Consider the following 15,336-nt stretch of genomic DNA (forward strand, 5'->3'; position numbering starts at 1 on the left):
AGGGCTTGTAAAGTAAGCATTTCACGGTAAAGTCTACACCTGTTGTGTTTGGCGCGTGACAAATACAATTTGATTTGAAATCATTATGTAGGATATGTGACTGTCATTTTTCCCACCATAAATCAACATCACTCATTTGCAGTAATACAACAACATTATACTATGCTTGGCCAACTATTTTGTGTTATTGGTAAAACTATAAAGACTTGTTTTTAACTGAAGCGTTGAACAATCAACAACTTATTTTGCATTTAACATGGGGATAAAGTTGTTCAGAAAAGTTAACTTTTCGAATTTGGTTTTCTTCGGGAGAGTAGGGAGGGCTAAAGCTTCCTCGGAGTTTTCCGGGTTTCGCTGGTTGAGAAGTTTCCTGGGGCGTATTCATTACGCCAATTTGGTTTCAAAACATTTCAAAATTTAAGCAAACGGAACGAAACGGGGAGGAACCTACCTGAATTTGTCCAATAGAAACCAACTGTTTGTACTAATGATTACACCCCTGTTTTGGTTGCTAGTGAGAGACGCTGCAGAAACAGTACAGTATGGACTGACACGCCGAAACCGTTAACTTTTGCAAAATCAAGTACATGTACTCTTTATAGGTGCATTAGTCGGACAAAGTCATAGCTATGGCGCGAGACTGCACAACACGAAGTCTGGACAATATTGATCTCTCTGCTTTGAGGGTGAGTTCTGGATATGCCAGAGTCTAATTAACTGAAATGTAGACAGACCTTTGTGTAAACATTGTTGCTGCAGATGTGGGTTACACAGTTTCAATCTCTATTTAAGTCATTTCAGGAAACGTTACGTAAAATTAAGTTAGCTAGCTACTTTGTTACAAAAAGTTTGAGCTTTCATGTCACAGTAGGCTTTTAAGAAACCATGAATGTTACAGTTTTCGCGTTCGTTTCGCATTCAGAAGTTAATATGTTTTTGGTTTACTGGATTTACAGCTGTTTCAGAAGTAGTAACTTTTTAATGTAAGATTTAGTAATATGACATGTTGGCATGTTACAAGTGTGAACAAATGGAACATACTTGTAGCCAGCTATGCCATGCAATAAACCATGATGACCTAAAGGTCAGATATTATTAAACATAAGGTTAATTCAAAATTACTTTATTTGTATATTTTTGTGCTCTGCCATTTCATTTGAAGTAATGTAATGTTGTCGTCTTGTTTCAGGATCCTGCCGGAATATTTGAGCTGGTAGAAGTGGTTGGAAATGGAACATATGGGCAAGTCTACAAGGTTTGTAGTTTGTGTCAGACTCACTCTTCTATTCTTGTCTTTGACAGTTGTGTTGTCAGTTGCAATGATTTGCATTTTAAGGAGCATATAGCAATATATACTATGCAAACATTGTATGGCAGCCTCTTAATCTTTAAGTAAAAAGAAAGAAAATGAATATAGCAATACTACTCATAATACTATAGCTGTCAGCAGTTGATGGCATGAAACTTGGTGTAGTTCCCATGAAAGCACTCACTAAGTGAGAAGAAACACTGAGAGAAACTGTGACCTAAATTGGCTTACCAACACAAGCATCTTCAACACTCTTGGGTGGAGTCAACTTCCTTATCGAAATCAGCTTAACTGAACGCTTCAGTGATGGTTTGTGGTTATTCTTTTTTTTAAACCATTGAGGTGTTTTAAATTATCTTGACAAAGCTGGGCCTTTCGAGTAGTTCTTGCCACGTTCTCACATATGTGTCAACTCAGAGCGTAAGGTAGCAGTTGGGTGGATACCTTAGGTTGCACAAGCCTTTGATTTACAAGAAAGGAACCTGTTCAAGATCCAGTGCAAAGAACATAAAGAATATCTATCATTATCAAGTGTACATTATTTTAATATCACTGGAGAAAATCACATTTCGTCTAGGTATATTAAAAATTGCACGAAAGTCCCTACACATTAGTTAACATAGTACCAATAAATAGACTGTGATGTTTTGTTGATGTAGTACACAGCCTGTCAGTTTCTGCAGGTATCTCAGCTGAATTAAATACACCTCCTGTCATGTGGATCAATGTCAGAGTTGGCCATTAGTGTCCTTTTCCACTTCTGTGTGCAGTGCACAGTTTCAGCCCCATGTTAACAGGAACAGTGACTTTACACAGAGCAATAGCTTATCCTCCACTCAAACTACCCGATAAGTACTTTCCAAATTCCTAGCCATTCTTTAGGTTATATAAAATCCAAGAAGTATGTTTAGTAGTACTGTGCACTTTAATTACCCAGCCAAACACTTTCCCTCTAATGTGTTTATTAAGTCAAGGTCATACATTCTGTATTGTTTACATGTATGAGAAATATTGCTGATTGTTTCTTGGATTTTAATCTCTGAATCATTTTGTTTCACTAGAATAATCTAAAGAAAGTGGTGGGCCTAACTCAAAGACAATCATATTAAGTTATTACAAATTTTGTTGGCCACATGCTCCAAATACAACAGGTGTAGACTTTACAGTGAAATGCTTACTTACGAGGCCATTCCCAACAATGCAGAGTTAAAAAGTAAGCCAAATATTTGAAAAATAAAAAAGGAAATAGCGACACAATAAAAACAATAACGAGGCTATATACATGGAGTACCAGTACCAAGTCAATGTGCAGGCGTACGAGGTAGTTGAGCTAATTGAGATAATATAGTATGTACATGTGGGTAAGGGTAAAAGTGACTAGGCAATCAGGATATATAATAAACAGAGTAACAGCAGCGTATGTGAAGTGTGTCTATGTGTCAATATGCAAGTGTGTGTGTGTTTTGTGAGAGGATGTGAGAGGATGTGAGTAGTGTAGCGCGTGTGTGTGTGTGCGTGTGTGTGTGTGTGTGTTGGAGTGTCAGTGTAGTATGCGTGACTGTGGGTAGAGTCTATTGAGTGTGCATAGAGCCAGTGTAAGGGACTCAGTGCAAAAACAATTAAGGTAAATAAATAATAAAGGGGTCAATGTAAATAGTCCAGGTAGCCATTTGATAAACTGTTCAGTAGTCTTGTGGCTTGGGGGTAGAAGCTGTTCAGGTGCCTTTTGGTCCCAGACATGGAACTCTGGTACTGCTTTCCGTGTGGAAGCAGAGAGAACAGTCTATGACTTCGGTGGCTGGAGTCTTTGACAATTTTTCGGGCCTTCCTCTGACACCGCCTGGTATAGAGGTCCTTGATGGTAGGGATTTTGACCCAAGTTTTGTACTGGGCCGTACGCACTACCCTCTATAGTGCCTTGTGGTCAGATGCCGAGCAGTTGCCTTGCCAAGCGGTGATGCAGCCAGTCAAGATGCTCTCAGTGGTGCAGCTGTAGAATCATTTTGAGGATCTGTGAAACCATAAATAATAACACATTTATTGAAGTGGTGTAACACATCTAAGTGGTTTATAACACCTTATGTACTTCCAAAAAGTGCATCAGATTTTGTCTGTAGCTAGGTTTCTATCCAATTTGTGGCAGATTTTCATGTGAATATTCTAAAATCTGCATAAAAACAATACGAGCATTTAATCACCAGAGATGTTTTTCCATAAAATTGACTTGTGATGTCCTAGTGCAAAAATAACTTTTGCTGTTACTGAATAAAAAATACAGGTTAAATGGATTTCCATCGCATTTTCAACTTTACTAATGGTTTTGTCACAATTCTTTTTTTTTTTAAGCTAAAAGTGCCCACGGGTGGTCTTGGCAGTTGCGCACTAGCCAACAGCTCGCAGATACAATTCGGGCATAGCCTACATGGTGAGATTATTTTTTTTATTGGTCAAACGGGCAGCCAAGCATTGATCATGTCACCAGAATAAGACCCCCTGTGTTTATTGGAAAGGAGCATCAAGCTCCTCACAGTGCACTTTCACCACCCTATGAAGTTCATCATAGCTTATTTAAACTGTCGCTTAATAAACTGTATGCTTTCCCGGGTCATAGTGGAGGACCACACAACATATCATCACATGACTCCCAAGTTTACTTCGAAATGATGGTTATTATATCAATATTTTGGGCCAAAAAGCGTATTTTGTTTTGTTGACATTTGGAAAGTTTACCGGCATGTACTTTACTTGCATAAAGATGTTGGATGGAAACCTGGTTATTGTTGAGAAACATGAGGTTGTGGGTGTTTTCTGCAGGCAGCATAGATTCATTACGTTAGTAGAGTAGTGGTTGTTGGCTACAGACAGGTAGAGGGCATTGGTCACAGTGTACAGATGTAGGATCTTAATTGGATCACCCTGTTGAAATGCAGGAAATGTCAAATGTGTAGTGTATTTGAGGTTTCAAAAGGCTTCTGAAGTTTGTAATTTCTACTTAGAAATTTCAGACTTGATTTTCCCATATGAAAAGTGTATCAACCCCTTACAAGAATATACATTCATTATAATCCACATAATAATTCACATTTCCTGTTGCTCAAGGATTATTTTCCTGTTGTAGCAAACTGGCTCACATTAAGATCCTACATATGTAAAAGGAAATTCTATTTTTGAAGCCACTACATCAGGGCATCTGTGGCTTTCCTCTCCTCTCAGAATCTTGTTCTTTTTCTTTTCTCCTGCCAATTTACCCGTTCTGAAAATAGAACATCACAGGGAATGCGCGTCTGTGGAAAAATATCGATTTTGAAATTGTTTACTGGGCTTGTTCTGAAGGCAGCGAGTCTTGTTTTTCAGTACAGTCTGAAGTCTCAGTTTTAATCATCCGTCCCCTTGGGATTTCAGGGTAGATGTCTGATCGATGCCACAGTTTTGTTCCATGTTGAATGTATAAGACGTGACAATTACTGGCAGGCTGAGAAAACAAAGAACAGTCTTCTTTGCTTCTCTGCTTCTTCACTTTATCTGTGTCCCAAAGCAATACACTGGTAAAATTAGCATCTAATTTTCTTCAGTCTTACAGTACACTTCATGGTAGATCTTCAGCAGTTTGCAATGCAAAGTTATGCTGTTGTTAGCATGATGTGTGGTGTGATCTTTGGTGAGAGCAGTGGAAATGGCAGAGGTCATGCCAAGAGAAACACTGATGAGAATGTCCACCCAGTAAACTCTCTCAGATGGGTGACCTTTGTCAAATTATGTTCAATGTCTGTTCTTCAACACTCCAGTCCATAATACGTCATGAAAGATGAGATAGTGTATCCAAATTAAATAATTAATAGCAATTGCAAGCAACACAAAATACAATCAACATATTACTTACTATTCTTTGATTATTTCTCGCTCATGGTATCTGTTAGAAAATAATATGACATCAGTTCACAGGAGGTTGGTGGCACGTTAATTGCGGAGGACTAGCTCGTGGAAACGTCTGGAGCGGCAGGGTAGCCTAGTGGTTAGAGCATTGGACTAGTAACCTCAAGTTCAAATCAACGAGCTGACAAGGTACAAATCTGTCGTTCTGTCCCTGAACATGGCAGTTAACCGACTGTTCCTAGGCCGTCATTGAAAATAAGAATTTGTTCTTAACTGACTTGCCTAGTTAAATAAAGGTAAAATAAATACAAATAAAATAGGTGGAATGGTATCAAATTCGTCCAACACGTGGTTTCCATGTGTTTGATGCCATTCCATTTGCACCATTCCAGCCATTATTATGAGCGGTCCTCCCCTCAGCAGCCTCCACTGCTTCAGTTCATATAATACTGATAATACCATGCAGTTTTATTATTCTAAGGTAGCTGGTTTGTTGTTATGCTCAGAAGAAGCTGACTTGGCACCAGTGTTGATCCATTGTTTCCAGTCTGCCTTCACTTACATGGGAGGCTATTTTTTACCCTGTCCTGTTTTGCTATTTAACACAGCATTGTTATCATCTCATTGTTAAACGCTGAATACTGTCTTTTTTTTCTCTTGTAAGTATTTTGGATCATCTTGTTCTTATCTTGTGTCTCGCTGGTTTCATTTTTAGAACCCCCAACTCCCCTAATCTCTTCAGCTTTTAGGGTGTTGCAACTTGTATGTCAGAACGCTTTCTTAACATAGTAAATCTTACAGAGACCCATCCATGCTGGTTAAAAGGGTGGTTTGTAAGCAAGGGGTCACATGATGAGCGTAGTTTCCCTGAGGTCGTTTATCCTCTGGGATCTTCATATTTTTTGGCAGCAAAATAGGATGGTCCATTTAGAGATACCTCATATTAAAAGAGGATCTTGTGTGATAGGATCTCTCTCACTTATCCCAGGGTGAACCTTATCATGTGACCTTCCTGTGTTAGTATGAGTGGGAGATGGGTTGTGATTTGTTGCACCAGTGATCTCATCTGTGTCTTCTGGGGATACTGTAATCAAGGGTGTTCAATTATTAGCCGTACAGTAAATGGTTTAATCCGTGCCATTTTCAATGTTCAAAAGTTGCATTTAGTTTTGTAGGGTTCAAAGATACATTCCTATTGTAATATGACTGTCTCATTGCATATAGAAGTATCTCATCCTTTTGTTCTTAGGGTGGCTACATCTAGGGCGTATTCCTCTTTTAAATGGGTACTTCCCTATCTTGCGAGATGCAAACTCATGAAGTGTGAAAAATTGGGTCAGGCCAGGCTTGCACTGCAGTGACAGAGCAAGACAGTGATGCAAGGCTGGAGAGCTGTCGTCACTTGCATGCCTCCAAGGTCTGATATTGAGAAAGTCCCAGTATGTCGGGAATCATCATGAAGCAGGCAGGCTCCACTTTGACCTACAGAGAGGAAGCGTCTTTCTCAACACACACTTCCTGAACCACAGTCACTGTTCAAACCACTTGGACGCCTGCCTGGATCTGGTGACGATATCCCAGTGCCCTCAGCTCTGGAAGGGCCATGAAAGGGCCCCGCCGTGGTGTTGAGATGTGGGCTCATTGTATGCGTCCCAAATGGCACCCCTTTCCCTGTTTAGTGCACTACGTTTGACCAGTTCCCGTAGGGCTCTGGTTAAAAGTAGTGCACTACATAGGGAATAGGGTGCCATTTGAGATGTGGCCATCAAGTAGACCTATGTTTGGGTAAGGAAAGAAGAAGAATGCCCTCCATGCGCACGGGGTAGGAACTGTGGTATTGGGTGATAACCCCTGTACCCTGGAGACTGGGGGGGGGGGGCAGCCTGTCTCTGGTGGAGATATTTCTGTCCAAAGGGGGATTTCCTCATTATTCCCTAACCCAACTGTGAAGCCCATAATCTCCCATGCATTGTAGCTAATGACCAAGCAGAAAGTAGTGAATGAGAAAAAGCAGATTTCCATCAGAAGAAAGGCAGTGGCACTTCCATCAACACTACTAAGGTGTTGATAAGAAGTGTATTGTGATGAGAGGTTCATTGCACAAGATTAGGTCTTTACCATGCAGATTGAGTTTCAGTGTTGATTGAACCCAGAAAATATCGACAGTGAAAAGATAATATAGATGGATACTTTCCATATGCCAGTAGTTAAAGTGAGCCCTTCACATTTGGTTTAGGAGCCGATCAATTTCTCTTTGTTGGATGACTTGCTCGAGTGTCTCTTTATTAGAATGGGGAATGTGATTTATGCAATGCGTCCCCCCCCCCCCCCCCCACTCACACACAAATTGAATGTGTTTCAGAGAGAGCATGCTGTGACTGTGTGTTGTGTGGAATGCTGAAGAGGTTGTAGGGGTTTGAGCCGCGGGCCGATTAGTGGACAGTTTGCTCTTTTCTCTCTCCTCTCCTTTGATCAGCAGTAGGAATGTGCTCTCATGCAGTCTCTTTATGGCTTGCTTTGGATCATGTGCACATGCTTGCAATCATTATTTGTCAAATACTAATGACTCTGGGGCAGCATGCATACAATGCCAGTGAAGTGTATTTTTACAACATGAATAAATAGTTGACTATGGTAGCTACATGTATTATTATTGAACTTTAACCTGACATGTTGGGCAAAGGTTTTGCTGGCATGCAACAAGAAGCATTTTGTAAATGGGAAATCAAATGATCTGCTACTTCTACAGTCGTTTTGTGAGCTTGAGACCTAGCTATTATCCTACTGTATGTAATGCATGTTCAAGGTCTCAATGTCTCACATCACACTAACCCAAGGAATTATTCCTCTATGTTGTAAAAAATGGTCTACTCTGCAGTGCCCACAACTGATGGTGAATTGTCTGACCACCAAAAGCATTTTTCAACCGTTTATTAACCAACTTCATTTTTGTTTCCCTTTGAAATAGCCTCTATAAAAGCTTGGCTTTGTATTTGGAGAGTTTGCCTGTGGCAATGGAACACAGCCAGCTTGAATGTTTAAGACTCATTTTTGATCAATGCAAGACTGTGTGCCACAATCCCTCTTGTGACTAACATGTTTTTCCACAGAAGTCAAATACATCTGTAATTATGTAAAGCAATTGTAAAAATAAAATTAAAATAAAAAATGTTTTAAAAAATCCTATTCTGATCAGACTATTATCAAAGTAAATATTAGTGACTTTGCCTAGAAGTCTATTGATAGTATTTGGTCATTAGCCCAAACAGTTTTCAGCTCATTGTTATTGTTAAAGAGAATCATGTTTTAATCAGATTTGATTATGGGGTTCTTGTTATTTTCCCATATGTGCTTGCTCTCTCACTCTGCTAGTCTGGCACAGGAAGCTGTGTCCATTTTAACTCCTGCCTGTGCTTTTGGGGAACACTGGCCCACATCCTAATTGAACCTGGTGCTGAGTGTCTGCTTCAGAAATCTGTTCACATGGTGTGGCCTGCTGCTGTCTGCCCAACTGCCAAACAGCAGTCTGCACAGACCGCTCTCTAGTATCTTCTCACAATGATGTCCTACAGTACACACAGCTATCAAAGATGAACATGGGCAGTCAATGGCAGGAAATGGCAATGAACATGCTATCACTCAAAGGCACTCAAAGGTTTGCATGTGTATTTATTTTTTATTGCAAACTGTACATAAATAAAATAGGGGTTTATTCCAAGGCAATCTGTGGTTTGGATCGTTATCACATATGTGAGTGATTAGTGATCCCTCAATTCTGTGAATGTGCAAGACTGTGGTTACGTAGACGAGCATATTGTGCAACAGTGCAGCTGCACAATACTATCCCACTGGGCACAGACGTCAGTTCAACGTCTAGTTTTGAATTACATTTATTTGAGTTGTCTAATGTGAATTCAATGTTAAATCAACAACAACAAAAATCACCATGTCATTAGATTTAGGTTACAAGTTGGGTGAAAAAAATACAAAAATCCCTTAGGCTGATGACTTTTTGCAAATCCAAACAGTTTTCCACGTTGACTCAACTTCATCACATTTCATTTTTGTTGCTGAAATGATGCGGAAACAATGTTATTCAATCAATTTTTGCCCAGTGGAATGTGATTGATACTAGACACCACGTTTGCATTTGTGGAACGAGTAGGGGTCTTGTCAATTGCCATTGGGATATATTGGAACAATACTGGCAAGCTACCAACAGATAAACTCTCTCTAGGTTTTCCCAGATGTGTTCATAGTTTTCAAAGCTGAGTTAGAAACTCTGCTTTAGATAGGTAGCTTGTATCTAAATTGGATAGCTAAATCTCCTGCCTATACTCGTAATATCCATATATTAGAGTACAGAAAGCATCTTGGGAATTAAAAGACAACCAAAGTGTTCTCTCTCCTTATGCATTTCACTCCCTTTTTCCTGTTTTGTTAAGGTAAAATACGGTGCCTTCGGAAAGTAATCAGACCCCTTGGCTTGTTCCACATTTTGTTACGTTACAGCTGTATTCTAACATGGGGGAAATAAAACTATCTACACACAATACCCCATAATGTCAAAAGCGAAAACAGGTTTTTAGAAATGTTTGAAAATGTATTACAAATAAAAAACAGAAATACCTTATTGAGATAAGTATTCAGACCCTTTACTATGAGACTCGAAATTGAGCTCAGGTGCATCCTGTTTCCATTGATCATCCTTGAGATGTTTCTACAACTTGATTGGAGGCTACCCGTGGTAAATTAAATTGATTGGACATGATTTGGAAAGGCACACGCCTGTCTATATAAGGTCCCACAGTTGACAGTTCATTTCAGAGCAAAAACCAAGCCACAAGCCAAGCCATGTCGATGCACAGATCTGGGGAAGGGTACCAAAACATTTCTGCAGCATTGAAGGTCCCTAAGAACACAGTGGCCTCCATCATTCTTAAATGGAAGAATTTTGGAACCACCAAGACTCTTCCTAGAGCTGGCCGCCCAGCCAAACTGATTAATCGGAGGACAAGAACCTTGGCCAGGGAGGAGACCAAGAACCCAATGGTCACTCTTACAGAGCTTTAGAGTTCCTCTGTGGAGATGGGAGAACCTTCCAGAAGGACACCCATCTCTGCAGCACTCCACCAATTAGGCCTTTATGGTAAAGTGGCCATAAAGTCAAAGGCACATGACAGCCCGCTTGGAGTTTGCCAAAAGGCACCTAAAGACTCTCAGACCATGAGAAACAAGATTCTCTGGTCTGATAAAACCAAGATTGAACTCTTTGGCCTGAATGCCAAGTGTCACATCTGGAGGAAACCTGGCACCATCCCTACGGTGAAGCATGGTGGTGACAGCATCATGCTGTGGGGATGTTTTTCAGCGGCAGGGACTGGGAGACTAGTCAGGATCGAGGGAAAGATTAATGGAGCAAAGTATAGAGGGATCCTTGATGAAAACCTGCTCCAGAGTGCTCAAGACCTCAGTCTGGGGCGAGGGTTCACCTTCTAACAGGACAACGACCCTAAGCACACAGCCAAGACAACGCAGGAGTGGCTTTGAATGTCCTTGAGTGGCCCAGCCAGAGCCCGGACTTGAACCCAATCTAACATCTCCGAAGAGACCTGAAAATAGTTGTGCAGGAACGGTTCCCATCCAACCTGGCAGAGCTTAAGAGAATCTGCAGAGAAGAATGGGAGAAACTCCCCAAATACAGGTGTGCAAAGCTTGTAGCGTCATACCCAGGAAGACTCGAGACTGTAATCACTGCCAAAGGTGCTTCAACAAAGTACTGAGTAAAGGGTCTGAATACTTATGTAAATGGTATTTTTCAATTTTTATTTGTAATACATGTTCAACAACCTGTTTTTGCTTTGTCGTTATGGGATACTGTGTGTAGATTGATGAGGGGGGAAAAAAACATTTTAATACATTTTAGAATGAGGCTGTAACCTAACAAAATGGGGGGAAAGTCAAGGGGTCTGAATACTTTCCGAAGGCACTGTACACCAGACTAGTGAGAGCATTGTTGTGTTATGGGGTGAAGTGAGTAGTTCACACCTGGTATAGCTGTGTGAATTGCTCTTCCTGGATACAATTGAATGGAATGGTAGTCTTTGATCTGCTACGTATGTGCAAACAAAATGCTTGCAGTGGGTAATTCCGAATGACAAAGTAAGGAAAAATCATTTGTGTAAATGCACTGAGGCAAGAAAGACACATATGCTGCTTGCATTCTGTCCTCTTATTAAAAAAAGGAATGTTGGTCACAGTTGTCCTCTTACTGTTGTTAAAATAAATAGCTCTGTTGTCACAAAATTACATATCCATGAATGTGATTTGAACCTTTTGCTGAGTTTTTTTATAAATCATTCGTAGTGTATATGCAGCATTGCCAAGCTTTAACATGGGAAACTATCTGCTAAGATCTTTCTCAATTATCTTCATCAATTATTCTCCATCTCCATGCACTTTATTACAGATGTGCACAAGTGCACTGTATTACAGTTGTCATGTCACATTCTGTCAGTGAGCATAGCCACATATGAAAGTTCAGGACCATTCCTCTCTCCTCGGGGATAGGTGATTCTAGCATTTAGAGCAAAACTGCACAGTGCTATTAACAATACTGGATGATAAGTGCTCGCTATGCCTGTAGTCTGTGTTCTGTTTATTTTTTAATTTGGAGAATAACCGTCATAGTCATTACATTCACTCCACTGCATAAGTAACTCAAATGTATGGAATCTGTCAAAATGGCAAATTCATTTGCAAAATAACGGTAAAGTGCAATGGACGAACATCAATCTGCCTCAGCCCACTGTGCTGTGACTGAACATAGACGAGATGGCTGCAGTCAATGGGAATGTTACAGAAGCCTCTTATTGGTTTACGAGACGCAGCTAAATGCATTGTATTGATTATGTGATTTTCCCACCTGAATGCTCCTCGCTACACTCCTGATTTGAGAATAGGATATTGACTCATATGTTAAGAAAAACATTTCACGTGGGGATTGTTTTTTTTTCCCCACAAATTGACATTCATTGCAACAGTTTTCAGGATGGACAGTGTAACTGTTTCTTTGAATTAGATTCACAAGGAGTATTGCTTCATTTTCTCTTTAGAATTTTACTGAAACTCTTACACCATACTAAGTGTGACTTTTTGCTTACCAAATCAGACATATGAAATATAGTACGCTTTTGTATGTGAAATAAGAAATGACAATCTTAGCATAGGTTATAAGAGTTGTTCTCAAGATTGGTGGAGTAAAACTGGGATTTCTCAGGTGGATAACATCATTTTGTGGTATTTTCAAGTGACTCAATCTCGCCATATGTACATGATATTCCGTAGACAACAGTCAATTGTGTTGGATGATATGAGCCATTTTTCAAATAAACAAACAATGGAGGTCAGTCTAGTGAAACATGTACTGCTCCAGCTCAGGCCCGTGTTCCATTTTCTCTACACACTTTTCACAAATAATTGCTTTTAAGAGTTGCTGTACCTAGTTTTCTGCTCCTTAGGTTCTGACACATACACAAAGTTTAAAAGAATTGCTCTCCTACCTCTCTCTTCCTCTTTTTCTGCCACTAGACTCAGTTACAGAAATAGCTACATTTTCCCCTTCCTCAATTTACCTCACCTGACTGGTAGACATGGTCTTAGGCGCTAGACTTTCCGTTGCGGTTGCCAGTATGGTTGTTGCCCTGTATTGAATGATGTGTATGTTTAAAAAATATATGTTTCATAAAATGCTGTGGTTGTCTCAACAATAACCTTAACTACTGCATAATGTTTGTGCAAGTAGCCCAACTGTAATTATTATACACTAAATTCATTGTCTTACTTTTTCCAATGTGTCTTGAATGACTTTGTAACCTAAGGTTCTAGGGTCACAGTACCAAATTTGCTTAATAACCCTTCACAGTATACTCGCCATCATCATCATAGACTTTGAGTGTCCTCGATTGTCTTAGATATTATTGGCGTCCGATGGCCATTCTGTCCCTAACTGTTCCACTGACTGTCCTTGGGTCTCAACAGGGGCGACATGTGAAGACGGGACAGCTGGCTGCTATCAAGGTCATGGATGTGACAGAGGTAAGAAGGCCACTTCCTGGTTCCTGTCTCCATCCTTTGCTCCTTGCACTGAAAAGCCACCCAGACATAGGCAGGGAGGGCCACGGCCGTGGGACTGCCACTCTGCCGAGTCGAAGGGGCAAGGAGGGGTTTCACACTCAGATCAGTTTACCTTCAAAGACAGTGTTTTATTTAAGAAATGCAAATGAGGCCCGGTTAACACGGCGCACCAAAGGTTATTATATCCTGAGCTGTCAATCAGCAGGTGAGAACACTGGGAGCCATGTTTGTTCAGGGAAAGTTTAATCATCTCATTCCCCTCAGGGCAATAAAGCTACCTGGTGATGAGACTATGTACTGTATAGAAACTGATTGATTTGGCCCTCCTGGCCCGCTACAAGAACAAAGAGGAGCATTATTACAATAGAGCAATGTGTACATGGCCAAAGATTTAATTAAATCCGTTTTTTTTTTGTGTGGCTTTGAGGTATATTTTAAACTAAGATCTGACTTTTGGGACCTGAGGAAGGATCAACAGTATCAGTCTCTGCAGTGCAATCTGAAATTCTGTATAGAGTGACTGAAGTTCAACACACCGCACGAAGAACAACTTATTATTTTACTCAACAGAGAATATAAGACACAGTTAATCAATACAGCACAGTTTCAAATGTATCATCATAAAAACATAGCATTAAAACTGATATTAAGTTCTCCAATATCTGTGTTTTGATCTAGACTTGCTTTTTATTAGATCAGCCTTGAATTGCTGGCTGAAACTAAAGGTGTTGTATTGGCCTAATACGTAAACAATGTCTGAGGTGCCGAGATGAGTTTAAAAGGCCCAGCTCATTGTATTGAACCCCAGAGAGTAAAAGCAGAGGAGATAACGCCACAGGCTCTCGGACAATAATCTCTCTCTTCTCAGCACACAAATGCCTTTGCCCTTTTCCTGTCCATCTTCTATTGTCTATCTGCCCAGGGCGATAATAGCAGGACATTTCCTGTAAAACTGAATGGCCCCTCACTGAAGGCCCAGGGCCCAGGCTTCCTACTCTCTGCTTCAACACATCCCTCCTGACAGTCACATAACTAAACCCCCCCCCCCCCATACCCTACCCTCACCCTCACTCCCCTTCCCTCGCTCCCCCTTCATTAGCCCCTACTCCACAGGCTGCCTGGCCCCAGACCTAGGGCCCAGCCGCGGCCCGGTCACTTGCCTCGACCCCTCTTGGGGATTGAGACATTGTCCTGTACAGAGAGCAGCTGTGCCGGGTCCTTTCCGAGCAGGAATGTCCTCTCTTCTTCCTGGTTTGATTTAAAGGGAAAGGAAGGTTCAGTGAAGGCATGTGGTTGTCTCCCTTTCCAGGACAGAAAGGTACCATTCTTTAAGAGAGGTCACTCAGCTGTATGAAGGGTCAAATGCCTATCTTGAATGGAACGGCTGTTTCTCTCGGGGTCAGGAGACAGGAGCAGGGAGGCTGTTGGTAAGGCGAGAATAGAGAGAAAAACTGCCCGGTGTCCCCATTTAAACCTGTTATGCTGCTACCGTTTCGGGAAAAGGTCATTTCCCACTCATATTATTATATAGTAGGCTATTTTGGGTGTGTATTTGTTGTTAAATATGTGAATTGGCAGAAAACAACACTTTTATTATCCTGTTATTATTTTTGGGAGCTCAGTATCGTTATTAAACCACACAACCACACATCATCCCCTGTAAATCAAATCAAAGTCTAATTGGTCATATGCACAAGATACACTAAACAAATCTTTTACGTTTTTTTTGGAATGAACTAGTCTACAGTAGATACATATTAGTACATATTTTATGTACTATTTTGTAGTACATATTTTGACCAAATCAAAGCACATTAGGCTGAATTTCTAAGATATGTTCTGGGCAGTAGCTAAGGGATGTTGTGGTTTTCCTGTCAGGAAAGACAGTGTCACGTTACAGTCCATTGACTATAGGCCTACTACAGTATGAAAAACCCAGGGAATAGAAACGCAATGCATAAGTGTGTCATGCTTTTCCAAGGCTTCACACAGAAACAAATCCCCTTCAGGCCCCTCTG

The 15,336-nt window shown here is 40.6% G+C and overlaps 1 protein-coding gene across 7 annotated transcripts in view; it reads left to right on the top strand.

Annotated features, from left to right (window-relative positions):
* Window positions 1–495: 495 nt before the first annotated feature.
* The window catches only part of LOC109864508 (mitogen-activated protein kinase kinase kinase kinase 4), a 57,001-nt gene continuing 42,160 nt past the window's right edge, over window positions 496–15,336 (top strand). For 5 of the 7 annotated variants that reach the window (XM_031797434.1, XM_031797435.1, XM_031797437.1 and 2 more), the window contains exons 1-3: window positions 501–686; window positions 1,190–1,255; window positions 13,223–13,279. In XM_031797434.1, the coding sequence (XP_031653294.1) occupies window positions 630–686; window positions 1,190–1,255; window positions 13,223–13,279 (180 nt within the window). In that variant the 5' untranslated portion in view covers window positions 501–629. Of the gene's footprint in view, window positions 687–1,189; window positions 1,256–13,222; window positions 13,280–15,336 lie in introns of all 7 variants that reach the window. The other 2 variants (XR_004204189.1, XM_031797439.1) reach the window with 2 other exon arrangements.

Source organism: Oncorhynchus kisutch, linkage group LG19 (assembly GCF_002021735.2).
Source record: "Oncorhynchus kisutch isolate 150728-3 linkage group LG19, Okis_V2, whole genome shotgun sequence".
In the NCBI taxonomy this organism is placed as follows: Eukaryota; Metazoa; Chordata; class Actinopteri; order Salmoniformes; family Salmonidae; genus Oncorhynchus; species Oncorhynchus kisutch.